The sequence below is a fragment of the Hibiscus syriacus genome, unplaced genomic scaffold (genome assembly GCF_006381635.1).
Source record: "Hibiscus syriacus cultivar Baekdansim isolate YM2019G1 unplaced genomic scaffold, ASM638163v2 tig00110579_pilon, whole genome shotgun sequence".
NCBI lineage: Eukaryota > Viridiplantae > Streptophyta > Magnoliopsida > Malvales > Malvaceae > Hibiscus > Hibiscus syriacus.
This window is the reverse complement of record NW_024062790.1, coordinates 390167-405208: the sequence shown is the minus strand read 5'-3', so window position 1 is coordinate 405208 and position 15042 is coordinate 390167. Positions and strand designations below refer to the sequence as shown.

The 15042-nt window shown below is 31.8% G+C and overlaps 1 protein-coding gene across 1 annotated transcript; it reads left to right on the top strand.

The window, feature by feature from the left end:
- The first annotated feature begins 11564 nt into the window (after window positions 1–11564).
- Window positions 11565–12932, top strand: LOC120133373 (protein LURP-one-related 12-like). Its single transcript, XM_039149969.1, has 2 exons — window positions 11565–11956; window positions 12483–12932. The coding sequence occupies exons 1-2, from the start codon at window positions 11732–11734 to the stop codon at window positions 12876–12878; spliced, it is 621 nt and encodes a 206-aa protein (XP_039005900.1). The 5' UTR covers window positions 11565–11731; the 3' UTR covers window positions 12879–12932.
- The last annotated feature ends 2110 nt before the right edge of the window (window positions 12933–15042 follow it).

Genomic DNA, 15042 nt, shown 5'->3' with positions numbered 1-15042 from the left:
AAGTCAAATTCGCAAAGCGCGTTTATTTTCGCAACGCGAATTTTATTTTCGAATTCGAAACACAATATTAATTGAGAAACACAAATAAACAGTATTATCGCAAATCATAACCTAAAACCATAAATCACAACTCAGTCTCATCTCCATCTCTCACTCTCTACGGTGACATCCGTCCCCATCTCCGACGAAATCTGTCCCCATCTCTGACAAAATCCATCTATCTCCATCTCTCATAGCAACCCTCACAACCATTCACGGTCATAAATGGAAAATCAACCACCGAGGGTTAGTTTAATCTCTTATTTTTATTTTGAAATTGTTGTATTATTATTAGATTTTTTTGATATTGATGATAAATTTACTGGTAATTTCAATATATAATATATAACCATTTCACTTAGATTGCTTAGTAAATTCATTCGGTTGCTGTCTGTGAAGTTAGTATTTGTCTTTGTTTTGTCTTTTTGTTGAAGAAATGCAATTCATTTAAGTTTCAATTTGCAGAAGAATAGTTTTTGAAACATAAATTCGCAACACGAAAATGAAAATTGCAGCACGAATATGAAAATCGCAACGTGAAAATGAAAATCGCAACGATATTTTAGTTTCGTGTTGCGATTTTCTAGTTTCGCGTTGCGATTTTAATTTTCGCGATACAATTTTAATTTTCGCGTTGCGATTTTTATTTTCACGTTGCGATTTTCATTTTCGCGCGAATTTAAGTTTCAGAAACTACTCTTATTCTGCAAATTGAAACTTGAATGAATTGCATTACTTCAACCAAAAAACAAAGAAAAATACTAACTTCACAGTGTTGCGAATTTAAGTTTCAAGAATAAACTACTACTCTTTATGTTGTCTTTGAACATGCACTAAACATATATGTTGTCCTTTTAAATGTTTATATAAGTGCTTACTTCTGGAATGTTATCTAATGTTTTGTGAACTATGATGGAATAATGACTTGGGTGAATACCGTGCTAGTTTGAAATATATTTGGCTTTGTTTTCACTGTTTAATATCATGTCTGTTTATAGTGTATAATTTGTAGTTTTTGGTATATCTAACTTTGTATGTTTATTATTTTTGTAGATATTTTTTTCGGCTGCATTGACCTTAAGGAATAAATTAAGCATAGCCACTAAAATTGTGTCGACGCTTACACCTCTACAAAGAAAATTGTTTGAGGATACTGCTTTGGGTCATAGTTGAAAGTACAACATCCGGGTGGAGATGCTATGTTGACACATTTGTTTCTTCAGACCATGACTAACGATTTACCCGAGAGGATACAACATGGTGATGAAGAGATATGGTTTCATTTTCCTCCGGCGTATACTTGTTTTGGGCGGGAGTTTGCTTAATCACTGGTCTACGCTTTAGACACGATGATGTGACCCGGTACACTAGTCATATCTCCGCCCATCATGGTTATCTCGGGTTTTTCCTGAGCTGGCAAAGTCGAAGCCGAGTTTACACATCAACGACTTGAAGAGATTATTTGTTAAAGATGGTTTTACTCGGATGGATAACCTTGATGTTGTCCGAGTATGCCATTTATTACTTTGCATACCGGCTTTTTAGGCAAAGAGGCCAAACAACCTATCTCTGAGGACTTAATATTATTGGTAGAGGACCTAAATGCATGGAACCTGTTTCTTGGGGTTCATATCTATGGAAAGCTACCTAGAAGAAGTTGTCGTCTGCCTTGAGGACCGAAAAAGTTTACGGGGCGATGGTTCTAAATACACTTTGACAGGCTTTACTTAGGCCTTTAAGGTAAGAATTTCTATATAATATTTCCAAAATTATACTTGATTGTTTAACAATTACTAATGTTTGTAGATTTGGATATTTGAGGTTTTCCCCAGTATGCGGACATATGCGATAAAAAAATCAAATGATATTCCTAGGGCTATTACCTGGAAGAGGATCAACATGTTGGATTGGGAATAGTTACTCCCATATACGACGATGAATGATGTAAGTTAACACACAAATAATACCATATATAAACAAGTTATTACTAGTACACGTTTAACTTTATTTGAGCTTTTATATTGTTAGGAGGCCAACTATCCATTACAGAGGCTGAGCTTGCCACTGATTGGTGGCAAGCTAATAAGCGGTTTTTTGATGGGACGGATGATGAGCACCCCCCACTTCGAGAGCCATCACATGATCGGGCCGATTCTATAGCTCGACACCCGGAGCCATCACCTGACCGAGCCTCTTCTCCACCTCCACCATCACATCATCGAGCCTCTTCTCCACCATCACTTATGATAGGCGACCGACAAAGAGATCACGACATTTATCTCTCTGTTCTCACGGGATGAGTTAGGAGTTACGTGATGAGGTCGGTGCTTTGCGTCATGAGGTCGGTACTTTACGTGAAGACAATGGTGTATGGTGTGATGAGGTTCGGTCTTTACGTGGTGAGGTGGATTTTTTATGCGATGACAATGGTGCGCTACGTGGTGAGGTGTATACTTTACGTGATGAGGTTGCCGCTCTATGCGAGATTGTTTCATCGTTGTAGAATGAGGTTCATACTCTACGCAATGAGATAAATTTGTTTAATACTATACTAAAAATGCAAATAACATTTTTCGGCATTATTTATTTATTTATTTACTGATTTATGTATTAATTTATTTTTAGCGGCCCGATAAGTTAGATGTTTTACGTCGGGTTTTTCTTGCACGACGGGGTTCACGCATCAGACGTCGTGCACATGCCATTACGTCTCCGTTCACCCCACTAGTGCCAAGACTCCATAAGAAGAAGCCCGATGCACCTATCATCGTTCAAGAGGCGCCTCCTATCGTTCAAGAGGCCCCTCTCATCATCGAAGAGGCCCCTCCCACCGTTCAAGAGGTCCCACCCGCCGTTCAAGAGCCCGATTCACATGGCGTCATATGTCGACATGTTGATAAACCCCCTCTCATGCCAGATATGATGGATACGAGTTGGCTTTCGTATGTGTTACCGGCCAATACCATTCCTCAGCAGGAGAGGGGAACACTACCGGACACAATTACGGATAAATACCCTTTGGGCTAAGACCGCAGTTGATTTTTATCTACATGAGCGGAGCAAGGGGTGTTATTCTGACCTATGCAAACTCGACGATGTTATGCATTTGTTTCTTAATCGGTCTTGGTGGGGTATTTTATTAGGGGTTGAAGATAATAGCTATCTCGAAGGGGTGGTAAGTCTTATATTCTTCTTATATTGCATTTTGATTAATTTTTTTAAATTATTAATAAATTCACTAATATATGTATTTTTTTTATAAAACAAAATATTGATGCATGGGTGTCACGTCTTCTAATAATAAGGAAATTGAGAAAAATAAGAAATACTCGATGGACTATTATGCCGACGTCTTTTCACGTAGCTCACTTGAAGGATCCAAGAGATGCTTCATATACGTTGGGTAATGGAAAAGATAAACTTTATCCTACGTGGTGGGAGGTCGATAAGGTTAGTATTTATTTTTTGAATATTTTAAATGTTTTCATAAATTTTATTTGATGTGTGCAATTATTTATGATTGCAGGTGTTTATCCCTTTTTTGGAACGTCGCCATTGGCTTCTCGTCGAACTTCAGCTCCCATCCTTGAAAACAATGGTATATGACAGCATGTTGAATTACATATCATTGTCTGATTTGAGAGATATTATTTGTAAGGGATGGAGCGCTCATTTGGCGAAATAATTGGACGCGATTGATTATTGGACTAATTCTGGAAACAAAAAGCCAAAAAAGTTCAAAGTTACAATGATCAGAGACGATACCGCACCACAACAAATGAAGGGAGCCAGAGGGGATTGTGGTCCTCTTGTATGCATGTGCTTGGAGCGTTTGACGACAGGAAGTAAACACCTTCTACCTCCCACAGATAGAGATAGAGGTGCAGTAGACTTATGGTTTCGGCATTTTATGGCTCGAGCGATATATGCGAGAGGTTGTCTACCTGCATCCGCGTGCTGAAAGTTTGCATAAACAATTGGTAATTTTGAGCAAGTGTTGTTAACATATATACTCTTTGTTGGTTTGAAAATGTTTGGTTAAGTACCTAGAATTCAATAATTTATTGTTTGTTGGTTTTAGATGTGTAGAAAGTGTTGTTTGAGCAAATTTTTGGTTTCTGCAGGTTATTCCTGACGTGAGCTGCGTGAAATTGATGTATTTGTGCATAAACAATTGTCTAGGGGTACACTTTTTTTCCTTGTTTAATTGAATTTTACATTGATTTGTTCTCTTTGTAAAAGTTGATTTGTTGAGGAAATAAGAATTATTTTTTGCTTGTTGATTTGTAAAATTTGATTTTTTAATTGATGTGTAAATAAGAATTATTTTTTACTTGTTTCATTGATTTGTAAAAGTTGATTTGTTTAAATTCAATTTGCATTATGTTGAAGGCAAAAAAGACTGTTGAATGTACACTTTCGCAACGCGAAAGTCAAATTCGCGTTGCGATTTTCTCGTTGTGATAGTCAAATTCACAACGCGAAAGTCAAATTCGCATTGCGATTTTCGCGTTGCGATAGTCAAATTCGCAACGTTAAAGTTAAATTCGCAACGCGAAAGTCAAATTTGCGTTGCGATTTTCGGTTTACGATTTTGACTTTCGCGTTGCGAATTTGACTTTCGCAACAATCGCAACAAAAAATCGCAACGTGAATTTGACTTTCGCGTTGCGAATTCAAGGAAAACACCTTCAAAAAGATAACAGACAACAATATGATAAGTGATAACAACTGAACATATCATAGCAATGTTCAAACTCAAGTTACTAATGAATGTCTAACTGAAAATGTATGCATTCAAACATAAAATACACATAATACAAAGTTTGCATTTAAAAATCACCTAAGTTAATAAGTCCCAAAAGGTGAAGCCGGTTGTGATTGGGATTTTGATTTTGATTACGATTTTGATTTCCTTTTGCTTTGCACCATATGAGCTTTGAATTTTGATGAGGATCCATATTTTGGTAGAGGAAAAGATTATTATGATGGCACTGGTGATCCACAGGTCAACCTTGTATGACCACTTTCCTTGCACCGACTACATGTCGATATCCTCTTCTCTTCACCCTTAGACGGTATACGATCGTGATTTTTTGTCGGCCAGGTAGCCTGCTGTCCATGACTGGTGGCAAAACTATTTGTAAGTCATCCGGTATGTCCCACTCAGAAAGATGTGGAATAGAGTAGACAATCTCGGCATAAGTCTGTCGATATACTTCTGTAGTGTAGCAATCCATAGCATATACGCTTGAATCATCTTGGTTTAGATGAAGAGTAACTTTTATAACATGGCCGCACGGATAACCAGATGTTTGCCATTTCATACAACTACACGTCTTTGCATTTAGATCGACAAGCCCATTTAAGTTATTATCCAATACTTCAAACAAAGTGTTTGAACATGGTTCAACTCTCCATGACGTTGACTTCACAACACATTTCGTTATCTTTTTTTCAGTCCATGGTGTAACACGACGTTCCAATATTCCTATAAATTTAAATAAATAATACTTAGTAAAATATATGATAAGTTACGAATTTAGTTACAAATTTAAAGAAATAATACATGCATAGTTTCTTTTCTTGTAGTACCACTGTTGAATAGAGGCTAAAAAATCTCCATTAACATAGTAATGGGTAATTTCCGGGAATGACGACTTAGAGCGTTGATTGATCCTGCATTATTAGACGTCATGAAACCATATCTTGCTCCAAGTTGATGTACTCCTGACCATCTTTCAAACCCGTCATCTTCTAGTGTTTGAGCACATTGAGGCAAAACACGTCTTAAACAATTTATATGCTTATTAAAATCCACTTCACGATAAGCTTTTACAGCCTTTCAGTATGTCCATTTGTGATTTTTATACCAGCAACATTGATTTTAGATTTCTGTACAAATGAACACCACAAAGTCCAGAAAACCATATGGGAAACATCTTTAACAGCGTTGTCAATTGAGTTTTCCCTATCAGATATGATTGTCAGATTGCTAATAGGTCCTATGCAATCCCTAAGATGCCCCATAAACCATGTCCATGAATCAGAGGTTTCAGATTTGCCAACCCCGTAAGCTATTGGCAGTATCCCATTGTTAGCATCCATGGCTACTGCTAATAAGTTTACTCTAAGGTATTGACCTTTCAAATGTGCTCCGTCAACTATAATAACTGAGCGCATGCAAGTAATAAACAAACGAATCTACAAAATAATATACACAATAAATATAATCATTTAAATGTGAAATACATGTAACTAACAAAAATGAGTCAACAAAATTATATCGATTTACTAACCAAAACACCAATGGCGATAAACATCAACTTAAAGCGTCCATCTCTATCTGTTTTGATATGAGTTACCGACCCATGATTTTTTAGCTTTAAATTGTGACAATAAGCCGACAGTTGGGCAAATAATGCTTCTGGAGACCCCTTCAATAATTCCAAGGCATAACATTTGGCTCTCCAAGCTTGAGAATATGAGATACTAATCTTGAACCTAGCATTCATGTCAGTCATAATTTCATGTCCCCGATATACTCTGTCATTCATAAACATTAACTTAGCCAGAAAACCACCCAACACCTTTTTGTTTGCCTGTCTATGGTGAGGAAAAACTTGGGTTCTTGAACATGTATGTTTATCAATAAAAGTCCTAACTTGAAACATTTCGCAATCTTTTATCCTCTTTGCAATCATATGCCATGTACAGTTTTGTCAATCATACACTTTGTTCCGAAACGATCTTTGCTTGATTTGTTAACTTTTAGTTGATAGACATCTTCCATACATTTCGTATACAAAGCTATCTTCAAGTGTTCCTTTGTATCAAAACAATCATCTTTCTTGATATGAATAACTTTTGTGTAACAATCAACTACTATCTTTACCAACTCTTTTTCCAGTATCTAAGTAATTCTGGCATATTCCAGTTATACTCCCGTGGCATTTTCTTCTTTTTCTTTTCTTCGGGGAATTCTTCTTCTTCTTTTTCTTCTTCAGGGTTATATGAATTACATAATGGATGTTCAACATATTCATTCACAGTCGTAACTTCCTCCTCATTATCATCAACAACATCTTCCTCGGCAACAGCTGTTTTATCTTCAAAATTCGGGTATTGACCAATATCAAAATCATTACACACAGAGTTGTTTCTTCTTCTGAAACATCATCAAAATCCGAGTATTGACCAAGATCAAAGTTCGGGTATTGACCAAGATCAAATTTCGAATACTGAGTAATACTCACAATTTTTTATGTTGGCTCATAATCGTCTAACTGGTCAATACGAAAACCATAATTTGGTGCTGAAAGTGGATTGAGATTTGGATTAGGAAAATGTTGTGGGTTTTGAGATTGTGTTTGGTATTGGAAATGTGGTGAAACAAAATTTTCTTGGTGATGAAATTGTGGTGGAACCATTAAATTTTGAGGTTGATAACAACGTTGTACATTGTGAGCACTATAAACTGGGGTTGAAGAACTGAGTTGATTACTACCCACTACTGACCTAACTTCACTACTTCTAGGTTCAACAACATACAATGTAACATCATCTTGCGAAACACTAATGTAAGCAATGAATCGTTCAACATCTTCATTGTCGGTTAACAAATAAACTTTACCTTTTTTTCTGATAAGATAACCTAAATCCACTTAGAGGCTCTAAATTCAATTTCTTTACAACACGTAACATTAGAGTTTCATAAGTTAACTTTTTTAATGACAATTTTAGTTGAAGATTCATGGGTAAAGGCACATATTGTAAAACACCATGAACATTCTCCCATGACCCTCCAAAACACAAATCTATCCAAACATGATCAACATTAGATGATTTCATTCTATAATTTGTAAATTAATTTACTAAACAAATGAGCTATAAACTAGATATCAGCACTAACTTAGAGAAAAACATACCTTTATTAAGTTGATAGTTGATAATTTGGGAGAGAAATCATTGAAAATTTGTATAGGAATAAAATTATGTTAAAAAAATTAGAGATGGAGAAGGATGTCGTTGGATATAGGAACGAATGTTGTCGGAGAGAGTGATAGATGGAGATGGAATGAGTTGCGATTTAGGTATTTAGGTTATGTGTTGTTGCTGCTGCGTAGTTATATACAAAAAAACATTTGTGTTGTGAAACTAAAACCTGTTGCGAAATTAAATTCATGTTGCGAATTTGAAATTCAGTGTTGCGAATTTGAAATTTAGTGTTGCGAATTTAACTTCTGTGTTGCGAATTTGACTTTTGTATTGTGAATTTGACTTCTGTGTTGCGAATTTGACTTCTGTGTTGCGATTTACATAATCGTGTTTCGAATTTGGAAACTGGGTTGCGAAATAGTAGTTCGCGTTGCGAATTTGTTGGTCATTTTCGCAAATCCAAAAAAGGTTTGTTAAAATCGTATATTATCAGGCATTTTCGGTCACTGGGTTATTTTCTCTATATTAAATGAATAAAAAGTTTAGAACGCATTTTAAACATTGATATTTACCATTAATTTTATAAAGTAAAATTTATAAATACATATTAAATTATATCAAAATGATTATTTTAAACACCAAATTTTCAAAAATTATATAAGAGGTATTAAACTTTAAATTTTATTACAAAATGACCACAACACCATTATCTACCCTTAAAGAGATGATGTGACAAGTTAAATTAATAAAAAAAATCTCATTTGATCATTTAATTAATTGTAATTAAAACTTCATTTTACTATTACTTTTAATTAAAATAATTTTTATTGTGTTATTTAAATTGAAAACAAAACGGATATAAATAAATTAAATATTATTTTAGTATCATATTATAAATATTGAATTTATACAATATAAATTACTTGATACATTATTACAAGTTAAGGATTGTTTCGATTATTTTTAATTAAGTTTGGACGTATTTTTCTTATTAATGTGATACTATAATTTTCTAGATGTATTTTTTAAAATTGTGTTTAAACTTATTAAACAAAAGTTAGATGCTTGAATCATATCGTTTGATAAAAAATAATTACATTGTTTGATAATTCAAGTTTTGGTTCTCAAAAATTATAATTTTTTAATTTTACAAATACAATCATGATTAATAAATAATTAGTTATAAAATAATATGACGAATGGGTAAATGTCAAAAAATATAATTTTTAATTTTAAAAATAAATTATTTTCATATGTTTTTTAAAAAATTATAAATTTTCTATTTTTTTAAATTATTACTTAAAATACTAAAAATATCAAAATAAAATTTTAATTATAATTGAGGGGTAAAATGAGATATTTCCTACTAATTTAGCATGTCATATCACTCATTTAACAATATCTCATACTCACTATGTATTTTTAATAAAATCCGAAGCTTAATGTCTATTTTATAACTTTTAAAAATCCAATGATAAATTAAATTATTTTAATAAATTTAATAATCATTTCTGAATTTTATCATATTTTAATATTAGTAATGTATATCGGTGCACATCATTAATGGTGCACATTGGTGTGTGTCACTCACTCTAGACTCATCCTTTTTGCAAACATAAATTTTAATTAGACGTATGGTTGAACAAAGCAAAGAGTAATATTTTAGGAATAATAATTGATTTTAGATCATCATCAACCAACAATTGACCAAAATATTTTGAAGCAAATGAATACGTATGTCTTCAATCTTTTGTCATTAAAAGAAAAATCTTATGATTGCTCTGACGAACATATTAATTAATCTTGAGAGAGAAAAAAAGAAAAAAACCCTTAAAGGCGTTAGAGAAAACAATATACGAACATATTAATTAATATCATGTTAATTTAAATAATTTATTCATAATGATATTTGTGCCTTTTTCTTTTTCAGCTACATCTAATATGATTTGAAATTTTTTCGCCAAACTTTATGCCATGTTTGAATTTTCCCCCTTTGCATTAATATTTACTTCTTTCAAGGTTTTCCTTCCTACATTCGAATTTATGAACGATGGACATTTTCCCCCCTGAAAATGATGAAAAAAAAACCAGTTATTTCAAATATTAAAAGAATTATTCAAAACGATCATCGTAGACACACCAATAGATGGGAAAATTAAGGTAAAAGGTCAATTAAAATATGGGTTCGGTCCAAATTGTGTGGTGTATATTCAATTGCTTTAAAAGTTTTAAGCATTGATGGTCGATTATAATTCTAGAATGGCTCTTTCTTTGATTATTTTTTTCAATTATTTGTTCAACCAATGTTTTGAATTATAATAAGATTTTGACAGATCGTCCATTATTTTGGTTTTCTTGGAAAATATGGACCCATGAGTTTGGCTGTCAAGATTGCTTGCTTTGTTACAACATATACACTATTATGTGTATAAGCCATATGTTCATTTAAAACTCGCTTAATTTAATCGTATGCTAATTTATATATGGTAGATTATCAGTCTAGATTTATATATATTGTTTTTATATAGTAGTTTTTAAATGGTTTAATACTTAAAATGCCCTCTATACTCTAGTGAAGATTTCCTGTCCTTTTTTAAAAAAAATCAGTTAATTCCCCCCTTAATTTTCAGTTCGTTATATTATTAGGTCCTTGGCCATTTCCACTTAGAAAATTTTATGTAATCCAATTAGTTTTTTTCGTGTATAATAAAAGAATAAAAAAATCAAATGAAATCATAAAAGTGTAAAAAAATATTTTAAAATCGAAAATTTAATAAAAATGTAAAATGTTTTTATATTTCTATTTTATTGTATTTTTCTGAATATTTTTATAATTTTATTTAATTTTTACTATTTTTGAGAGAGTTATTACATTTATTATATGTGACAAAATCTTAATGAACTATGGCTTTGTTAACAGAAAAAAAAATCAAGGATACTGATTCTAGAAATTTTAAAGTTATTGAAAAGATGATGAAATGGATAAAATGAAAATAAATGTTGGAGAGAAGATAATTTTTACATTGATACGGTCCAACTAAAAAATCGATATTATTTCATTTTATCTTAAAACTGGTTTATTAGTATAGATCCAGGGCCAATTATATTAACACTTAAAGATAAAGTTTAAAATAAAAAATTAAAATATTTAAATAAAAAATATATAAAAATTTAATATCATACAATAAACTGTATAAAATAAGTTTTAAAATTAAAATAATATAATAACATTTATTATATTTAAAACTAATAAAAGCTTCTATTAAAAAAACTAATAAAGTCTTAGATGTATTAAGAGGTCGGCTGTACTGGTCCACCAACATATACCACTCGTTGCCCGAGTTATATGCCAAACGAACTCAGTCGCACTGTAAAGGAAGTACAAAACTGAGCCATACATATTCAATTCACTTTTTCATAGTTCAAGTCCTAACTCCCAATTCGAAATTCTCATTGACTTCCTTTTCTCCTCAGATTTTTTCCAATGGGAAATAGGGGCTTTTAACTTAAAGTTGTAATTTTATTATAGAAAATTTATTTTTATATTTTAGCAACAACTAATGTAATTCACATGTTCCAATTCAGTATTGAGTCCTGGACCGAGTCATCTTCTGGAAAGAAAACACTATAAATCTTCCCTTCAACGTTCTATATTTCCTCAACGTCAAGTTTTTTTCTCTGTTCATTCCTCTACTCCGCCAAAAGCTGTCGAATCTAAAGAAGCGAAAGGTTAATTGTATTTTAGGGGAACGAAATGAAAGCAGGTTTAGTTGTGGATGGCGATTATATATACGAAGCAGAGAAGCATCTAACGGTTCTCAAAACTTCGCTTTTCTTCGCCAACGATGGCTTCACTGTTTACGATTGTAAAGGTCAGTTGGTTTTCCGAGTTGACTCGTACGGTCCCGACCCTCGAGGTAAGGCCGAAGTTGTTCTAATGGATGCTCATGGAAGATGCCTTCTTACTGTTAGGAAAAAGGTAAGCGATTTGACTTGGTTTGTTTGAATATGTTTAGTGTAATGAAACAGTAATTGGATTTGCTTTAATGGGTTGTTTTATGATTTGATTTGGATTAAGGGGTATAGATTCGGTTTACATATTGTTCAAGAAATGTTGATTAACTTGTTCGTGGAGGGTTCTGACATTTAAACGATTTGACTCGGTTTGTCTGAGTTTGTTTACTGAAATGGGACCATATTTGGATTTGCTTTAATGGGTTCTTTTATGATATTATTTGGTTAAATGAGTATAGATTTGATTTCCATATGGTTTTAAAAATGTTGGTTACTCTTTCATGGAGGGTTATTACTTGTGAGTCAACTCGCCAGATACTTTTCTTTTTCCTTATTAGTTTTGATTACCTAAACAGAAGCAAATACAAAACCTAATTTAGATTTTTACCAATTGGGGCATTCTATTCTATATAGGGAAAATAAAGGTATTTTCAAATTTAGTGAATTAACTCGCCGATAAAATTTTCTTCTCCATTGTTTTACCTAAACAGAGGCCGAGTTTGCATCACCGGTGGGAAGGGTTTCTAGGCGAAAGATCAGAGGGTCAGAAACCGGCCTTTAGTGTGAAAAGATCGTCGATAATCGGACGGTGTGGAATGGCAGTGGAGGTGTTCAACAATCCTGGGGAGGAGTACCAGATCGAAGGAAATTTCGGACAGCGAAGCTGCACGATCTTCAATGCGGCCAAGGAACAAGTGGTTGAGATTAAACGCAAAGTTGATGTTTCTAGTAACGTGGTACTTGGTAAGGATGTCTTCCTGCTTTCCTTGAAACCTGGTTTTGATGGGGCCTTTGCTATGGGTTTGGTGCTCGTTCTTGATCAGATCAACGGTGATGAATATGTGGTGAATGATGAGTCTGAGATGAGCCCTACCGCACAGGATTAATGTGTTATGTATTTTATAAATTTCTTAATATTGGCTTTAGATTTCTTTTTCTTTTTCTTAAGGGGTGTTTGAATGGGGAATGTGAGATTCTCATGGGAATAAAATCTACATTCTCTCGTTTGATTAGTCCGAGAATCATATTCTCGGTAATGTAAGATTATTAATAGTGAATTTTTTGAGATATATTATCGGGAATGTCATTATCTCCCTTTCTTTACATATTATTGGATTACCGATATTTTTGGATTAAAAAGTCCTTAATTTTTTTTCAAAAATATTCTTCTTCTGTTATTGAATAATAAAAATTCTACTAATGTTAAATTACAAATTTATCCTTAAACTATTTTAAATTTACAAAAAAAGTCTATAATTAAAATTTTATATGAAGTTCAGGGGTTAAAATAAAATGTTTACCCTTTCATTAAACCTTTTTATATTTTAATTTTTGTAAAAAAAATTATATAAATTTTATGAATTTAAATTTTTTAAAGAAAATATATAAATATTTTCTAACTTGTTAAAAAAATAAATATATAATAAGGATAATTTGATCAAATATACATTATAATAATAATCTTTTATTCCTTTAACCAAACACGGTAATCTTACATTCCTGCTAAGCCAACCAAATACAAAATACAACATTCCCAGTGTAATTTTACATTCCGTGAACCAAATACACCCTAAAAGTTTGACCCGTTGACAAAGAGAGTGAAAAATAAAAATAATAAAAGTTTGTATATTCTTACAACAGTGATAAGGATTGTCCTTGAAGAGGGCCAAAATTATTGTCGTTTCTATAAAATATACTAATATGCAAGAATTTTCGTATTCAATATTATATTAGAATTTGTAAATTGACAAAATAAATAAAACATTAAACTTTGAGTTTAATTTAACTGATTTTTATATAAATAATAATTTTTAATATTTAAATCAAAGATAATTATATTTAAGCGTATTTGGTTTTACAGTTCTATGAATGTTATAACAACAATAGTAATGAAACTAATGCTCAATTGATTTATTTTCTTCAATAAACATATAAAAATATCAGTTATTTTGGAGGAAAATCAAATATTTAACATTTTGCTTTTGTTGGAATAGTTCTTTTAAATAATGCAACAGTGAGAAATGAATTTATATATAATACTACTGTTGAAATACTGACGATTAAACTCTTTAACTTAATAAAACAAAATATTTATCAAATAATATTAAAATCGTGAGTTTTGACGTGATAATTGCTTACTTTATTCCTTAATCACATAGAATGTCATCCTACACGTGATGATTAAACATATTTTATAATCTATCATTTACTCTTTTTAAAAACATATGTTTTAAATTGTAATAAAATAATCATGACAATATATTTAAACTAGGTCAGCATAATTCGTTTAATAATAGATGTCGCATTTTTTTATTTAGAATTTTGACACATTTACTAATTCATATATAAATGAATCTTGAGCGTATATCTATCCTCTTTTATAATACCAATGAGATGATTGAAAGAGAACTCTTGTGAAATATATTTTTTTTATTTAAGTGATCTATAATAATTAATCTAGTCATTTATAAAATTATTTTATGACCATTTAATCATTAGAAACAAGAAAACATGTTGTTATCATCTTAATTATCAGATACCAAATGAAAATATTATGTCACTTGAATAATATTCTTTTATAAATCAAGTAATCAAATATATAATTTATTATTCTTTAAGATATCAATTTATTTTTTGAAACTTCAAATTCTACTTCATGGAAAAGGGAAAAATTCTAATGGTTGATGAAGTATTTTGAAAACAAAAATAGAATGATGAAAATAAAAATTATATTAAAATAAATCATTAAACATATAATTTATCCAAAAGTAAAGGAAAAGCAAAGCCAATTCTTGTGGAGTTGATTGTTCTTTTTATTAACTATAGAAGACTAAAAGATTCACGGTCGACCACAAAAACAATGAGTGGATGTAAAAGTGATAGAGTAAATAAGGCTATAAAAAACTGACATGACTTGTAAAAATGACTGAAATTGACTCGAGTCAAAATTGTTTTTGGCCTGAACTGTCGTAATCCGAAATCGACTCAAGTCGAAACTGGTGTTGATCTGAACCCAATTTGGACCTGGAAATTATGGATCCGAACCCGACC